We start from the raw sequence: 18,634 nt of genomic DNA, 5'->3' as shown, positions 1-18,634 counted from the left end.
ATTCAGTATAATTAGTCTTATACTGGTCTCGTTCTGTATCGCGTATCTTGTCAGTGTCTGCGCTTCCTTGGCCATTTGTTGTGGAAAAAATAAGGAAAGTGTGTCCAGCTGAATTAATTCAGTATTTTGTTAGACGGGTATAAAAAAGCTTAGTTTACCGCAGCAGCCGTCACGTGAAGGCCTCCTCATGTGCAGATCGAAGAGTGTAAAGACCATCGACTCTACCATGCGACTCCACCAGGCAGGACACCGGCAAAGGATAAGTATTGCTTTTTATTTCTCCCCTTTCCTATTACTTGTTTCGCTTCTGTTTCAGTTTTTTATAACCGTTTCTTACTATGTGTAAGTAAGTTGTTGTATTTTAGCATGTGTCGTATCTTGTCAGTGTCTGCGCTTCCTTGGCCATTTGTTGTGGAAAAAATAAGGAAAGTGTGTCCAGCTGAATTAATTCAGTATTTTGTTAGACGGGTATAAAAAAAGCTTAGTTTACCGCAGCAGCCGTCGCGTGAAGGCCTCCTCATGTGCAGATCGAAGAGTATAAAGACCATCGACTCTACCATGCGACTCCACCAGGCAGGACACCGGCAAAGGATAAGTATTGCTTTTTATTTCTCCCCTTTCCTATTACTTGTTTCGCTTCTGTTTCAGTTTTTTATAACCGTTTCTTACTATGTGTAAGTAAGTTGTTATATATATATATATGTATGTGTGTGTGTGTGTGTGTGTGTGGTTGTACATACACACATATGTAGTTGTTTTTTTTGGTGTTTGGCTTAGTGTTATGTTAGAATCATTATTATACTCGTATACCTTTTGTTCTTTAATATTTTGAATTGTTTTTAGCTTTATTTTTTGTTTTTCATTTATATGTTAAGTTTTGAAATGTTGTTGTATGCATTTGTCATTTTTATTTAATCTCTTTATTTTTTAAATGTGTATAGGTAGTATTTATAAAGTTTTAGCTTTTAGTTTTGGATCTGTTTTTAGTTGTTTTAATACTACAATTGATTGCTTCTGTTGTCCTCATTTGTAAGTCTCTTTGGATAAAAGCGTCTAATAAATGACTAAATAAAAAAAAATATATACACACACACACACACACAGTTTGAGATGAATGTGAGCAGAATTTGCTCTCTATTTAATCGTATTGTTGTCTGGTTGCAACTTTTTGTTTTCTTTCTGTCCTATGGGTGATTGGTTGCTGGTAAATCGTGTCTTAAGCATCGTTATTCGAAGACACCAAGGGGAAAAGAAGCTTTTTTCCAGATCAATATGTCAGTCACAGCCACCATAAAAACGAACTACAAGGGCTCTCTTGTAGTTAACACATCATAAAAATCATACTGCTAAAGTCTGACCTTGTCAATATGTGCCAAGCAGTCAGTCCATCATATCACTAACAGCATCCAAGTCTGTTGTTGATTTCCCATCAACATGTTGCACATTCTCATTGCCTCAGGTAAACATGCTCAGATGAGTTATTAATATAAATGTATAATGGACTGACTGTAAATGCTACTGGTAAATACATATTATGTTGCCACTCTAACAGCTTCAATGAAGACCAACATACATGATGCATGCTTTGTGGCGGGTGATCATAAACTACTCACATGCAGCTCCAGACCGGGATATAGCTCTGCAGATTTTATCAACAAAATGGAAAGAGAACTCATACACTCTCTTTAGGGGATGTTTTTATTTTAAAGCTGCAACCACACTTGTTTTCTTTACTGCTTCACTATGAAATATAAGGCATCGTGTTTTGGACACAGACCTTCTTCACTAATTTGTTGCATTTCCGTGCAAGTGTTTTCATATGAAATATTTCATATTATACACAGGCCATTATTTTATTTGTTCTGTTTTGTTTTAATTTGTTTCTTTATTTTATTTGTTGTTGTTGTTGGTATTTTAATTTATTTTACTTAACTTTTCATCTCCCTTCTGTATGCTTGTCAACAATATTCATATACAATTCCACATACAATTTTAAAATTTACACACACATCATACCATTACTCAGATTTAAATGAAATTAAATGATATATTTAATTATATATTTAATTTAGTGTTTAATTTGGTTAATTGCTCTTCTTATTTTACTTTACTTTTTACTGCATTTTGGATCAATGTGTAATACATTTGTATTTATAAATCTTTTTTAATGGTGTGTGTGTATATACATATATATATATGCACCTGTTCAAAGTTAGTTCATGTCACCTTCAGGTATATTAAAAAATATTAACAGATACAAGTTTTTGATTAAAAAAAATGTATTAGTACATGTTGAAATTAACATTAACTATTATTAATTAATGCTTTAGAATAAACGCATGGTGAAATGAACTATGATCGATTAATGCTTTAGAAGAATGTCATGTTAGTTCATGTTAACTAATGTACTAAGGTTAACTAAGGAAGTGTTACTAGTCAGTTTAAATCTTTCTGTTCTGAGAAAATTGTTGGACTGTTTGTTGGTTCTGTTAAGTTCAAGAAAGTCTGATAGCAGTAGTAGTTTGCTTTAGATGGGAAGGTTCTGAGGTTTCAGCAGTGTAACACTGAACAGTCATGGTTGAAAGGTAATTTTACCACAAACACATTGGAGTCGAAACTCTTCGAGAGTCCGGCCCTGTGCGTGTGGCAAACGTTAGCGCTTGCTCTCCGGGGACAGGACATGTACCCTGTGCGAATGATAAATGGCTGGAATGAGTGAAGTTGAGAAGTCAGTGACTGCCTGGTGTCCCCGCTGTCTTTCAGCAGTCCTCTTTTCCTCAGCCTTCACCTCTCCTTCTCACCGGTTTAATCGTCCGACACTTCACGCGCTCCACCTCGCGCTCCCCTCTCTTCCACACCTCCTCCTGCTGTCCGCCTAATTGATGGCTGAACACGCTGGAGAGGCCTTCACTTCTTTTCTATCTTTTTTTTTTATATCTATCCGTTCAAAGACGATGGAGGCTCGTGAAGGGCCTCTCATTCCCACTCCCCATCTCCTCAGCTCGTTTTTTTCTCTCCCTCCTTCACTACGTCTCTTCTTTTCTTCATTATTCATTAAGTTCCCTTCAAAGCTCCAGAGAGAAGGCAGAGAGAAACGATACGCCGCTGGACTTCAACCCACCTGCAGGAGCGAGAGGAGAAAATGAGCGAGGGATGACAAACCGATATAATAAAATGAAAAGTATAAGCTGTGAGATGTTTGGCTGCATTTACCCTGCACATCTGATAGTTTAACGTATGTTACATCCAATTTATTTTCTGTTTATATTCTGTTTACTTTTTAGACATAACTGACTGTTTACTTTAATATTGCTGCAATACATTGCAAACTGTTCTGCACTCTTATCTGTGGATATGGATGAGTAAATGGTTTTGTTTACTTCCATCTAGTCGGTTTGTGTCAATATTTATGCATGCTGTGCAAGTCGGTTGAGTAGTTTTGTGCATCGTTTGGGCTGATTGGCCTCATATAAAGCTCATTGATGAAATGTATGGCTTGTGTGACTGTCATGGGTTTATGTTTGTTTAGTTCTTAGGTCTGTGGTGCATTGTGGATCATATGACTTCAGTTGCGCATGTAAGATTTTATGTTTTTGAAAGAAGTCTCTTTTGCTTACAAAGGCTGCATTTATTTAATAAAAAATACACTAAAAGCAGTATTATGGTGAAGTAGTTATGATTTAAAATAACTGTTTATTTTTTTTAATTAATCTATTTTAAAATGTAATTTATTCTTGTGATGCAAAGCTGAATTTACTCCAGTCTTCAGTGTCACATGATCCTTCAGAAATCATTCTAATATGCTGATTTGCTACATATATTATGGGATTATATTCCATTAGGCACCGCCCCACCGTCATTTAGATTTTTTATAGTAATAAAAATAATTTAGTTCAGTTAGAGAACAGACGCTGCAATTTAAAAACTGAATGCGGCTGCTCAATGCAGTGTGCCGACAGTTGCATGAGGAGAAGCAGACAAGAAGAGTGAGGTGAGACCATAGACTGTATAAAAACATGGACGTAGTGTCCGTGATGTCACCCGTAGGTTTCTGAAGAGCATTTTTGAAGCCCAAAATGGGCGGAGCCGGCCAGCGCCATCTTGGCAGTGCATCACAACGCGTCCCTCCCGGATAATCGAAAATGGGCAAAGAGGCAGAGAGGATTTTGCTGCGTTTGTGGAGTGGGTGCTGGTGAATAACAGATCTTTATTGACTTTCTGCCCCGCCGAGAAGGACTTCACCAGCCCCACTCCAAACCCAGAGAGCAGCCAGCCATCATCCCGCTGCACGGAGCAATCGCCTGAGCCCACCGCAGACGGAGAGCCTGAGCCTGCCGCGACACGTGAGCCAGCGCATAAACCCACGACTGAGCCGATCATCGCCCCAGAGACTGAGCCTCAAGAATCATCTGACCATGTGCATGAGCCGGGAACATCCTCCGTCCCTGAGGGAGTACTGGTGGAGATCGAGGGCTTGGAGGGAAGCCCCGCCCACACTCCCGCCGCTGATGGTGAGCTGCAACTGGACATTATGAGGAACTGATAGACATTTTTCAAGAGGACTTAATAGACTGGTTTGAGGAGGTAATACCCAGTGCTCCTGAGTCTCCTATGTCTCCTGTGTATCTGCTGGTTCTGCCCAGCCCTGAATCTCCTGCGTCTCCGCTGGTTCCATCCAGATCTGAATCTCCTGCGTCTCCGCTGGTTCTGCCCAGCTCCTGTGTTCCCTCCCAGCCTCCCTCTTCTGCCTCTTCTTGTGCCAGCCAGTACCTCTGCCCCGTCTCCGCTGGTGCCTGTCATCCCCTCAGCTCACCCTAAGTCAGCGCCATCTGGGTGCTCTGATCCGCTTTGGGACTTCCAGTCTCCAGCTCCGCCTAGGCGTGAGGATCCCCTGTCTCCGCCTTCAGCCTCCGAGTCCTGGACTTCCCCCCTGTCCTTCGACCCATCGACTCCGCCTTAGTTCCTAGCTCCCTCATATCCACCGTGGCCCGTCATCCCACTGACTCTACCGGGCTCACTCATCCCTCCGGCTCTGCCTTGGTCAGTCGTCGACCATCCGCCGCCTCGGGACTCCACTCCTCTGGCTTCGCCTCATCACTCTGTCCCTCTGGCTCTGTCATGCTCCTCCTTCCCTCTGGCTCCGCCTGCGTCCTCAGTCACTCTGGCTGCGCTGCGGTCTTCCGGATCCCCACCTCCGCCTTGGTTGCCTGAGCCTTCAGCTCCGAACTTGGCCCTACGGATCAGCTGTGTCGCTCTGGCTCTCTGTCTGCTCGGCTCCACCTGGGTCTCCACCTCCAGCAGCTCAGTCTCTGTCAGTCAGCCCCCTAGTGTTTGTCAGCCCCTTCTCCTCCCTGGCTCCTCCCTCCATCTACTCCGCCCTGGCCCTATGAACGATGCCCCTTTCCCATTGCCTGCACCACGCCCGCCTTCTGATTCCCCACCCTCCCTCCTCAGTTGGGCTGTTTATAGGCGCGAGGACGCGCCTTCCGGTAGGGGGGCGAACTGTCACAGTTATGTTCTGTTTTAGGTTCTGTTTCAGTCTCCACATTTCCCTGAGTTGCCTTGTCTATTAGTTTCCATGTTTTTTATTAATAACCTCCACACCTGTTTCAGTTCTACCTAATTACCTTTTCTAGTATTTAAGCACTGTGTTTTGCACTAGCTCCTTAGTTCCGGTATTGATGTTGACTTTTTTTCTTCTCCTGCGTTTCTCGTGTGGCTGTGGATTGATTAAAGGACTATCTTGTTTAAAATAACACAAAATATAAAATAAAATAAAAAATTTAATATAACACAATAATAATAATAATGATAATAATAATAATATATTTATGCTTGTTTGTTACAAACAGGGTGAAGGTTAAAAGATCTGGAATCCATCACTTCATACTACCGATACCAATAGCCTTTTAAATACTTCATTGAGAGAAGGGTCCATCTTTGAAGGGTCTTCTGATGAGAACACGCTGTGTTAAATGGAGTCCACATAATAACCATCACCCTGTTAACCTCTGAAAAGTGGTTCACACCGAATAAAGCAGAAAACCAAAGTGTCAATAAGTGAATGAAACACTTGAGGCATCATAACCTTCAGACCTGTGATGCTGCTCTTCTAATTCATCCTCTGCACAACTGACTTGTCCTAATAGAGCAGAATACACGGCTATCTACAGCTCATTACTTCCTGTAGCCCTTTAATTAAGCAAATACTCTTGATGCTAAAAGCTGCCTGTGTCACAGTTCACAGAAAGTCATTAATACCATGAAAGTAAACTTGCATTGGAGGCTGATTTTGCTTTGCCTGCAGGAGGATAATGTCTATACGTCTCTGTTTGTTGTGTTAGCATGTCTGCGCAAGACAAATACTGTGTGGCTTATTGCTAAGTGTTGAGGCAGTGATTTGAAACAGCACTTCGAGGAGAGAAACATCGTTAGGGAGACAAAAAAGCCTGCAATGAAGTGATTATCCTTCTGTGTGAGATTGTTAAGGATGCTTATAGTTGTCATGAAAGTGGCGATTTGTCTCGGTAAGAGAGAAGAATGTGTGATGAAACATGAGCGTGGATCACAGACCAGCTGTGATGGCACATGCAGTCTTCATCCTTGCATTGTTTACTTGTGTACTGTTCCTTTGGTTTGCCGTCTTTCTTCTCTCTTTTTCTTGAATATCATTGTACCTTACTTTCTTTCCCACCCTGAATCATCTCATTTCCTTTTCCTTTCCTCTTGTTTTCTTGTCCCTTCACTTTTCTTTCCTCCTTCCTCCTTCCTCTTTCATTTCCATTCTGCTTCCTTTTCCCTTTCTCTTTTTTATGTCGCACTCTCCTTCTACTTTCAATTATTTTCCTCTTTTCCTTTTCCCGTCTCATGCCTTCCCCTTTCCCTTTCCATTTTCTCTTCTTGTATTTTCCCTTTTCCTCTTCCCCTTCTTTCTTTCTCTTCACTTCTTTTCCCATTCCTCTTTCATTTTAATTCTACTTCCTTTTCCCTTTCTCTTAATTTTTTGCCTCAGGCTCCTTCCGCTTTCATTTTTTTTATTTTCCTCTTCCCTTTCCCATCTCATGCCTTCCCCTTTCCTTTTTCATTTTCTGTTCTTGTATCTTCCCTTTTCCTCTTCCCCTTCTTTCTTTCTCTTCACTTCTTTTCCCTTTCCTCTTTCATTTTACTTCTACTTCCTTTTCCCTTTCTCTTAATTTTTTTGTCGCTGTCTCCTTCCACTTTCTTTTTTTTTTTCTTCTTCCCTTTCCCTTTTCATTTCTATTTTCTCTTCTTATATTGTCCCTTTTCCTGTTCTTTCTGTCCATTCTCTTTTCTTTCTCCCTTCCTCCTCTATTTCCATTCATATTCCTTTTCCCGTTTTCTTTCACTGTCCCCTTCCGTTTTATTTATGTCCCCCTCTTAATTTTTTTGTCGCTGTCTCCTTCCACTTTCTTTTTTTTTTTCTTCTTCCCTTTCCCTTTTCATTTCTATTTTCTCTTCTTATATTGTCCCTTTTCCTGTTCTTTCTGTCCATTCTCTTTTCTTTCTCCCTTCCTCCTCTATTTCCATTCATATTCCTTTTCCCGTTTTCTTTCACTGTCCCCTTCCGTTTTATTTATGTCCCCTTTCCATTTCCATCTTCCCATTTTGTACTTTCTCTTTTCCTCTTCCTCTTCTTTCTGTCACCTTTCTTTCCCCCTTCCGCTTTCATTTCCATTTCCGCTTCCTTTATCACCACTTCCCTTTTCCTTTTCCGTTTGTCCTTTCTTGTTCCTTTTTCCCTCTCCCCTTTCTTTCAGTTTTATTTTCCCCTTCCCCTCTCATTTCCATTCTACTTGGTTCCCTTCTCACCCGTTGCCCTTTTTCTATCTTCTTTCATTTTTCCTTTCCTTATCCCTTTTCTTTTCTTTTCTGACCCTTTCCATTTTCCCGTTCTTGTTCTTTCTCTTCTCCTTCTCCTTACCTTTTAATTTCTTTTCCTCTTCCCTTTCCCTCCTATTCCTCGTTCATTCCCTTTCCATTTCCCTTTGCCCTTTGGCTTTATTTCCTGTTCTTTCTGTCCATTCTCTTTTCTTTCTCCCTTCCTCCTCTATTTCCATTCATATTCCTTTTCCCGTTTTCTTTCACTGTCCCCTTCCGTTTTATTTATGTCCCCTTTCCATTTCCATCTTCCCATTTTGTACTTTCTCTTTTCCTCTTCTTCTTCTTTCTGTCACCTTTCTTTCCCCCTTCCGCTTTCATTTCCATTTCCGCTTCCTTTATCACCACTTCCCTTTTCCTTTTCCGTTTGTCCTTTCTTGTTCCTTTTTCCCTCTCCCCTTTCTTTCAGTTTGCAACTTTTTTTTATTTATTTTATTTTTTGTTTTGACCAATTGTCATCTGATGCTGTAAATGACAACATTTTTATTTCATATTTGAAGAAATGTCATCATTATACACAATAAAGCAAAAAATATGTTTTACTCAAACACATAACTATAAATCATTAATCCAAAGAAACTGAGAATTTTCAAGTGGTCTTTTAATTTTTTCCATAGATTCTTAATATATTTTTTTCCATAAGTTAAGGATATATATAGCTACATCATGTATTTATATAATGGCTACTAAAGTGTAGGAACTCATTTTCTACATTTGCTGTGCTCTTTTTTCGCATATACAATAAATTCAATTTAAATCAATATTTAATGTCCATGAATGTATTTATTTTCTAGGTAGCCCTGCAATAATGGGATAATGTGTAGTTATTTGGTCATTGCAAAATAAACCCCTTCAGGGTATTATGCACGAAACCCTCTTCCATTACACTGTATATGCACAGCTAATGCACTGTATCTCATCTTGAATTCTGTGTGAATATATGCATATAGAGGGACCACTCTGATTATGCTGTTCTGTTTCCTAGAAACCAAAATGCAGCTAAAGACCTCAGAACCCAGCAGGGAGCTCACCGCCTGTATTAAAACACAGTTGTGTGAGAGAGACAGGTGCTAATTCAGTCTCACAGATCTGAGAACAAGACGTTAGAAGAGTCACACATCAAGAGTAATCAGAGAGATGTTATGTGAGAGGGAAAAAAGAGATTTCATTAGAAGTGTGAGAAGTTAGAACAGGTGCCATAGGGAAAGTTTCAGTGTTGCTGTTGTATGGCTCACACAGATGCTTTCACTAGTTTGTTCTTTGACTGAAGACTTTATTCACTGTTTCGTCTGTGTGTGTATCTGTGTCTGGGCTTTTTTGGGCAGAGTACACTCTGCAGTTTTTAAAGATGAAGCATAATTGTGTAGCAGTCAGATGGTGGAGTTTGTCCCTGCTGAATACACATCAGATCCCGCAGTGTCAGCTAACCTGAAGCCTAATGCTGCATACAGGTTTTCTTAATTCATTGCAGTGCATTTATTATGTCTGATATGACTGGATGAGGCATGTTTAAAGCAATTCTGAAATGCTAATAAATGCACACCTGTAACTGCACACAGTAGCAATATAAAAAAATACATGAGTACTTTTATAATACATTACAGGTTTAAATTGGTACTGAAGCGACCACTAATATATTCATGAACCATTACACTGTGTACTGAAGCAGCAGTTCCTTATGTGAAATGGGAGCATTAGCCAATCAAAATTTGATGATGATGTTATCACAAACACTTACGAATGTGGCATGATCATGCATTATTATATATAGTTTATCGTTGAAATGTGTAGTAAAAACCTATTAAATTACTAAGTACTAATTAAAATACTAATTCAATTAAGTTATACTTATAAGTTATATTAATTACTATTTGTATGCAGTGGATAATAACTATTTATTTATTTTTTGCTTCTCTGTGTGTATTTGTTATTTGATATTCATCCACATGATATTAGAAAAGTTATAGTAAGACTACATGGGATTAGGACAAAATGACTAGGACAAAACCTTTAAATAGTTACAATAATTTAATTAAAAAATATATTTTAATTGTATAAATTAAAGTATATATTTTTCATTAATATTTATTATTTTATTTTATTACATTTTGGCTAATTTAAGTTGGTACAGCACTGACCAAAAAAAGCAGTATAGTACTGATTTTCATGATCTTTTTCATGTTAGTAATGTTTTTGGATGTTTTACAATATATTTTATTTATTAATATTATATTACAATTTATATTATATTTTATTTCATTTTAAGGTTTATTTTTTATTATGAGATTACTTTGGTCTCTACTTGTTATTTTAGCTTATTTTATGTGAAACTACTGTGGTCTGGTCTTTTTTATTGTATTTTATTCAATGTCATTTATTTGTATTTATTTATTTATTTATTTATTTGTTTGTTTGTTTAATTCCCACTGAAATTTTTATTGTAAACCATTTAATCTATAGACAAACCTGTGATTGCACACCTATAAGTTCTATAGTGTATACTACACTGGATTCAATAGTATGCAAAGTTGTTCCTCGTCTTGGCTTGTTTGGGTCACATCCCGCTCTGTATTTTCTCATTGTTTCTTGATAGCTCTCATATGGAACTGATGCAAAGCAGTCCTGCGCACTGAGAGCGTCTAGATAAATCTGTCCACAGAAAGTGTATTCTGTTCAGTAACCGTGTAACCGGCAGAGGTGCCGCCCTTCCCCACACACCGTAGGATTGTACTGGGCAGCACTGCACAGTAAAGAGCTTTTTGTTGCTACATGATATCAGTGAAACCATAACTCAACGTGTGCTGCAATGCAGCAAGGGAATAAGACGGGAGAGAGAGAGAAACAGAGAGAGAGATGAAGAAGAGAGTTTTAAAGGTAAATAGACTGTCAGAGTGAAAATGGCTCTCTGCAGAGTGCAGCAGATGGATACTGTCTCAGAGGCAGTGTCCTCATTCTGTGATGAGAAAGAGGAGAATCCCTTCTCTCTTTCCCTCCCTCCTTCATTTCCTCTCTCTCCTTCCCCTCCTTCTCCATCTCTTCATCAAAGATGAAGCGGCAGATGGGATGCAGGAGTGATTTAGGCCACTAACGCTGTGCAGAGATTGTCGCTTACGCTGGCTTTCATGGCTTCGGGTTGTCCTCTAAAATGGCTGCAGACGCGTCAGAAGAACAGAACAACAGAGCTTTTTTACAACAGTCACTTTGGTCTGGATGTATGATCCAACATTGAGAAGAAAAAATAAATAAATAAAACAGTGAGTGAAACAGGGACAAGAAATATGCTCAGAGGAAAAACTGTTGGGGGAATTCAGAAACTTCAGTTTAGCTCTCAGCTGATCTTACTGATCTCATTTTTGTGGAGAAATCAAAAGAGATGCAAATGAGAAACAAATGGTTGGCATATACAGTAAGAGGAGCATAGAGCTATATTACCCATATTACATACAAGTAAAATGGGTAATATAGCTCAGATCATATGGTCTTTAAGAATGTGAAGAATGAGCTAATGCAAAGTCTGATATGTCACAAAAAAAGTAATGTAGTACTATCATGTTTTTCATAATATTTTAAATTATTTATTATAATGTTTTTATTTATTTAATTTATTTATAATTTTATTATATACTTTGAATTTAATTTTAGTTTATTTTTGTTAATGTGATACTACTATGGTCTGGTCTTTTGTTTTATTTTATTTTATTAATTTTTTAATACATTTTATGTGAGATTACTCTATTTATTTTATAAGTTGCCTTTATTTATTTATTTTTACCTGTGATTATTCTGGTCTATTTTCTTTATTGTTTTATTTGATTGCTTTGAAGCTGCCTATTTAATTTAATGTATTACTTTATTTTATGTGAGTTTACTATATTTGCTTTATTTTATTTTATAATATTTATATTATTAACTTTATAAGTTGCATTTATTTATTTTATGTGCAATTACTCTAGTCTGGTCTATTTTTTATTATTTTATTTGATAGCTTTGAAGCTGCCTATTTAATTTAATTTAATTTATTTTGTTATTTTATCTTATATTTTATTATTTTATTTTATGTGAGATTTTTTATTTTTTATTTGGTTACTCTGGTCTGGTTTATTTATTTTATAAGTTGCCTTTACTTTACTTTACTTTACTTTACTTTACTCTACTATACTTTACTCTACTATACTCTACTCTACTCTACTCTACTCTACTCTACTCTCGCTGGTATCTATTTTCTTGTATTTGTGTTACTTTTTATTGCTTGGTTTGTTTCTCAGGAGAAACAAATTGAGAAACAGTAGCCTGAAGCAAATGTCTCCATTTGCTCTCTATGTAATCTCATTGCCATCCAGGGAAGAAATTAGAAAAAAAAACTCGTTTGTGATTGTTAGAAGTCTGAAAGTTCACATAAAACTTGACTGATCGTCTGCCCGGTATCTCTGTGTGACGCTGCAGAGCTCAACTCCAAAAGAAAGAAAGCAAGCTGCCCGCTGCTGCATGGCATCATGAATAATCGGAAGCAAGATCTTTTCTCACTTTTAACTGCCTTCTGAAATCAAAACTGTCATTTCCTGCAGGTGCCGTGCAATTTTTTCTGACATTTCAATGCAGGCAACCAGAAAACACAATGTCTGAGTGGCCTTCTCACCTTCAGCTGCCAAAAGATAGTGGAAATTGGCCAGCACCACTGAATGAATATTCAGGAGCTGCTGGAGAGATTTGTTCACAATGTAATTCCGGTTGTATGAGTATCATTTCAGCCTGTCTCTGAGTGTGTTTATGTGTGTGTGTGTGTATGTGTGTGTGTGTGAGAGTGCTTTCATTGGTGAGCGTCTGATCTTTCTGAACTTTTATGTATATTTCATGATGTAGGCTGGGAGCGTTTGGCAGTCAGTGTACATACATTATTTGAGTGTTCAAACCTGTTAATATTTCTCACCTCCCCCAAAGCCTCTTCCAGTCCTGTTGTTTTAAAGCTGTTCATGTACAGTAAAACATGTATTTTTGAAGAATATATGTGTGCAGACATCAGAGTACTTCCCACTTTCACACTGCTTTTGGCTCTGTGATCTCATTAGCGTTTACAGGTATTCATATGTACAAGAAACCCATTGGTAAATGTTTGTATAGACAAAGATAATTTGTACAATATCAGAATATGGACAGCATCAAAAATGTAAACTCATAGCTGAATTTAATGTAGAAAGTTTTTGACCAACTTTTGTAAGGAATTTAACTCATTCATTATATTTCTAGCTCAGGTTTTGAGAGGAAATCGGATCTGAAGATTCGAAGTCAATCTGATTAGAACTGATTTTAAATTTTAATGGTTTACACCTTATCAACGGTCAGCTCCTAGCAAGGTAACGTGATCTTTGCAAGGATTGACTTTAAAATTATACGACACCAGACAATGATTCTTTATAAATGAAACACAAATTTATTGGCTATCCTAGATTACATTAAAACTAAGCTAAAACACACATACATACACACACATACATACATACAGTTCGGAAGAATGAAAGTTACGGAGTTTGTATGAAGTTCCCAGAGTTCTAACTCGTTTCCACGAGTGGTTTTAAATTCAACCCGAGAGAATCACAAAGCAGAGATTTGTCTTACGTTTACTGCTTGATTATCAATTCAGCACAGATTTCAGCAGATAGGAGCTTTGTTTGTACTTGCGTTTTGCTGAAATCTGAGAAGTGGAGGGGTTTTCTCGTTGCTGACAACAGGCTTCCTGGATGGCTGCTTGAGGGAATCCCGGAGCTTTCGGATTGGTTGCTCAGATGACGTTTGGGTGATGTTCTTTTGGGGAAGCCTTCCGTGGTGATTGGAGGTTGCCTTGTGACGTAGGAGCTTCGGAAGTCGGTTGCCTTGAGCACGGAGAGTGATGTTTGGAGTTCTTCTGAGATTTCCTTTTGCTTGGCTTTAGACTTTGAAGTTTGGCAGTCACGGAGTTTCAACTGAAGTGTTTGAGTTTTGGAGTCTCGCTCGTGGGATGTTACGGCATGGGAGCGCTTGTAGCGCGGTTACCAAAGTGAAAGCCAAAGGTCTTGAGAGAGAGAGAGCGAGCGAGCCCGAGAGAGCTTTGTGTCCCTTTTAAGCAGGCTCGATGTTGGTCCATCCCACAGGTCGTTGTTCCAATCAGATGGTGGCTGCGGGGCTTAGCCTTTTTTCATGCACAAGTCACAAGCTCCCGTGGGTGTATTCCTGCACGTTTTAATAACTTCTTATAAAGTGTCGTACAACACACATTTTTCAAAATAACACATTTTCACTCATACACTCTAAAAATAAAGGTGCTTCAAAAGGTTCTTCAAGCGATGCCATAGAATAACCATTTTTGGTTCCACAAAGAACCATTCAGTCAAAGGTTCTTTAAAGAACCATCTCTTTTATAACTTTTTGTAATCTGAAGAACCTTCTTTCGCCACAAATAACCTTTTGTGAAACAGAAAGGTTCTTCAGATGTTAAAGGTTCTTTATGGAACCATTTAGACAAAAAGGTTCTTCTATGGCATCATGAAGCACCTTTATTTTTAAGAGTGTACCCAGGTTATTTAAATATCATGATCATTCCCACAAGCTCAAACTTCGCATATCTGGCATACACAGAGTACCTTTAATCACTTTATCTATAAAAAGGGGTTATAAAACATCGATTAAACTTCATAGGTTACAATAAACACATCAAACAGAATGCCTATTATTTGGGAGTATATTGCTCCGATACTTTAAATTATTTTAAATTATTGTCTTTCAAACTTGGTCCATGCAATGTCCGCGTTTCCTCTGCTAATAGAGAAAGGAAGGGAGGGGGAATTTCCTGAGGTCCATACACGTCACGCGGTGGTTTGCTGAGTTTGATTCAATCACATTATCACTGTTCTTTACGTCCGTTGTTTTGCAAGCCTTAGGGGGTGATTAAATTACTCGTCCTCTTCCTGTTGGATGTAGTAGTTCATTCATTGGCGGTCACAAGACATCACGAGGTATCTATGAGTTGTAGTCCTGATACAAAAGATCTCTGTGTTACCTCTTGAATAGATTGGTTCGTCATCTCATGATGAGTTGTTTCTGTGGCATATCAGTGTCCATTCATGACAGAAATCCCTACACTTGTTTATAAATGAAATGTTTAGAAAAAAACAATGTTATTCATTTTATATTAATGCTCCTTTATTTACATCCTTTAATATTATTTATAAAATTATAGTTATATAATATTAATCATATTATACATTATATATAAATATTTTAATTAATGCTATATTGATTGGCTGGCAGGTATGCAGTAAAACCGTTTAATGCACAGGTAGTTCCAAGTCAGTTTAATCACCATTCCATATTAATGCGCTGCTTTATTTGACGTACACAAACACACAGGCACACACACAGAGAGCGAGAGAGAGCGAGAGAGGTCAGAGATTGCTGATTGCGCTGCACAGACACACAGACTTGTTGTCAACGCTTCCCCGTGATTTTTATTAATAAAATAGTCTAGATACTAGATCGCTACATTATATTCCTCAGCAACGAGGTGATAAAATCGCTGTTTTTGAAGTAATTGTTTGTACAGAGAGATGCGCAGACGCAGCACGCAGGTACACACAACTGTCATCTCTCTCTGTCTCTTTCTCTCTCGATCGATCGATAATTAATTGAAATACATGCTATTATTTATTCAAATAAATGTGGTCTTACCTCAGTATTTCATCTCTGTGTATGATTTGAAGCGGGCAGAATGCTAGCGCTAACGTGCCGTAACTGATGAAAATAACTATCATTTTGGTAGTATCGGTCAAATATTGTGCTGCAAAGAGCAATACTTTTATTTATTTATTTATTTATTTATTTATGGTTTTAGGTTAAATATCAATGGTCTAAATGTATTTATCTGTATTTATATATTCTGTAGAAGGTGTAAGATGTTCGTCCTATCAAAATGTTCGGTCCGAACATTAAGCGAGGCTTTCCTACCTGCCTGTCAACATATGTATTTACATACCTCTGCACACCCAGTTTTTATATAAATAATATTTTTTAATTGTTTTATTATTACTGTTTACATTTTTTCTTTTTTACTTTTATCTTTTTTTTTCCCTTATTTTTTTGTGGCATTTTCTTGTAGCTTTATATCTGTATAATTTTTGTAGTCATACTGATAGAAAATTATTTAGTGGTGTAGTTGGGCAATATTCTTTAGAGACCCAGCAAATGGTGCCATTTATAGGTTGATCCAATATTAAAAACCATTATTCAAATAAGTAGTGTGAATTTATTTAGAAATAATGTCCAGTCTATGCCATAGTAATTGGTCTACTTCACTGTTAGAGCGATTACTCTTCCATCTGCCTGACAATGTGTTCTAACAGCGGTTATCATTAGTCTTTCTCTCTTCTGCCGTAGGTAGTTTGACCCTCCGTACCCTCCTCTCTCCTTCTGTAGTTTGATATCAGCAGAGGGTCCAGACTGAGAAATCACAGCAGGTCATGAAAAATACTCGCTCCAGGCAACACAAGGCCTCATTCTCTTCATCGCCGTCTCATTTCTCTGCTCTAATGTTATCCACTCTCTCTCCTTTTTGGTCTTACTTGTTCTTATCGGTCTTCCTCCTTTTTGTAAATGTTCACACATATATTTTATTGTCTTAAGCACAACTCGGACAGGTTTTCTAGTCATCTCTCTCTGTCTCTTTCTCTCTCGATCGATCGATAATTAATTGAAATACATGCTATTATTTATTCAAATAAATGTGGTCTTACCTCAGTATTTCATCTCTGTGTATGATTTGAAGCGGGCAGAATGCTAGCGCTAACGTGCCGTAACTGATGAAAATAACTATCATTTTGGTAGTATCGGTCAAATATTGTGCTGCAAAGAGCAATACTAGTTTTAACTTGTCTATAACTTGGCAAATGACAATGGAATAAGCGGGATAATCAATGGCTAGCCGTTGTTCACTGAGAATCATATATGAACGTGGTTTTGCACAGCTTGTCAGTGAACAACGGCTCTTTGTAGTAAATGCTGCTTCATGTGAAAGCACGCACGTGATGGAGATTTACCACTGATTACAGAAGCGGCTTTACTGACAAGATGCGCATTAAATATCGCATGCGATTTATCGTGCAGTCCTATTTTAAATGCACTTCGCGGAGGCAACCATCTTCTGCTTCACATCTGGCGGTTCTTTGCCTCCATGTCATGCATTTAAAATCCTTTAATGCACGGCTAGCCGTTGATTATCCCTTACATATATTAGGGCAGTCCATTTAACGGGTTAACTTAATTAATTAGTTATGAAAAAATAACGCAATTCAAATATTTGAATGCAGCTAATGCACTGGCCCCACCCCCAGACCTGTACGTCATCTTACAGTCCATACAGTTGACTGTTGACAAATATGATGCAGGACAACAACTCCATAAATGCAGCTATGCCCTAAGATTCAAAATATTGGTGCAAAAAAATGCCCCTGTATGAGTTTTTGTCTCATATTTATTCGATATCACACGAGCAGGGAGAGCAGTAGGCTATTATTAAACTAGTGCTGATTTTGTCCCGAATATCACAAGTTTAAATGTGATTTTATACAACAGTTCAGTAAATAAAAAGTTGATATTGTGTTACATTTTAAACACAACAATATGTGTTTTTGCTCAATTTCGCAGAGAACATATTACCTTTAAAGCCACAGCAGAATTGGTGCGCGTCTCAGAGCAAAACAGCTGTGTTTAGTTTCTGAATGAATCTGCGTTTCGAACGAATCGTGTGAATCAATGATTCAAAAGCCCATTCATAAAGTGAGCCGTTTACTGAATTCCTGAATGAATCAGCGGTTTGAACGAATCGAATGAAGAAATTTACCGCCACCTGCTGGCAGATTTAGTTTCTTATTTGTGACCCTGGACCACAAAACTAGTCATAATGGTCAATTTTTCGAAATTGAGATTTATACATCATCTGAAAGCTGAATAAATCAGCTTTCCATTGATGTATGGTTTGTTAGGATAGGACAATATACAACTATTTGAAAAACTGGAATCTGAGGGTGCAAAAAAATATATAAATACTGAGAAAATCACCTTTAAAGTTGACCAAATGAAGTTCTTAGCAATGCATATTACTAATCAAAAATTAAGTTTTGATATATTTACAGTAGGAAATTTACAAAATATCTTCATGGAACATGATCTTTACTTAATATCCTAATGATTTTTGGCATAAAACAAAAATCGATAATTTTGAGCCATACAATGTTTTTTTGGCTATTGCTAAAAATATGCCCAAGCGACTTAAGATTGGGTTTATGGTAATAATAATAATAATAATAATAATGAAAACATTAAACGGATAGGCCTAGTTCACCCCATACATTTTTATTTTTGTCATAATTTACTCACCCTCAAGTCGTTTCAAACACTTCTTTTGTGGAACAACAAAGTTGTTTTGGTTAATGACTTTCATTGTATGAACAACAAATTATTTGGGTTTTTTCGCAAATTATCTATATATATATATATATATATATATATATATATATTCCATAGTTTATTACCGTTGTAGCTTAAATGTTTGTGTAATACATTTTATGTTGAATCAAATACATTATTTTCTTTCTAAACTTAAACTTAACTGTCTACTTAATACTTTCTCATTCAACACAAAATAGCTTTAAATAATCTTTTTGTAGGTATTTTCACAGTCAAATTTATTTTGCGATTAATTTGATTAATT

The 18,634-nt window shown here is 37.4% G+C and overlaps 2 protein-coding genes across 6 annotated transcripts in view; one reads left to right on the top strand and one right to left on the bottom strand.

Moving 5' to 3' along the window:
- The window catches only part of LOC107582195 (cadherin-18-like), a 298,071-nt gene that overhangs the window by 167,289 nt on the left and 112,148 nt on the right, over positions 1 to 18,634 (top strand). For 2 of the 5 annotated variants that reach the window (XM_016267948.1, XM_016267944.1), the window contains exon 1: positions 13,442 to 13,452. The exons of the other annotated variants lie outside the window; for them this stretch is intronic. The gene's annotated coding sequence lies outside the window, so the exon portion shown is untranslated. Of the gene's footprint in view, positions 1 to 13,441; positions 13,453 to 18,634 lie in introns of those variants that run through there. 5 annotated transcript variants of the gene reach the window in all.
- On the bottom strand, positions 5,095 to 6,956 carry LOC107582206 (UPF0329 protein ECU05_1680/ECU11_0050-like). The gene is made up of 2 exons (XM_016267956.1): positions 6,683 to 6,956; positions 5,095 to 5,309 (listed from the first exon to the last, which is right to left on the bottom strand). Exons 1-2 carry the CDS (start codon positions 6,954 to 6,956, stop codon positions 5,095 to 5,097), a joined length of 489 nt encoding a protein of 162 aa, XP_016123442.1.

The sequence above is a fragment of the Sinocyclocheilus grahami genome, unplaced genomic scaffold (assembly GCF_001515645.1).
Source record: "Sinocyclocheilus grahami isolate Dianchi unplaced genomic scaffold, SAMN03320097.WGS_v1.1 scaffold41.1, whole genome shotgun sequence".
Lineage (NCBI taxonomy): Eukaryota > Metazoa > Chordata > Actinopteri > Cypriniformes > Cyprinidae > Sinocyclocheilus > Sinocyclocheilus grahami.
This window is presented reverse-complemented; position numbering and strand designations above follow the sequence as displayed.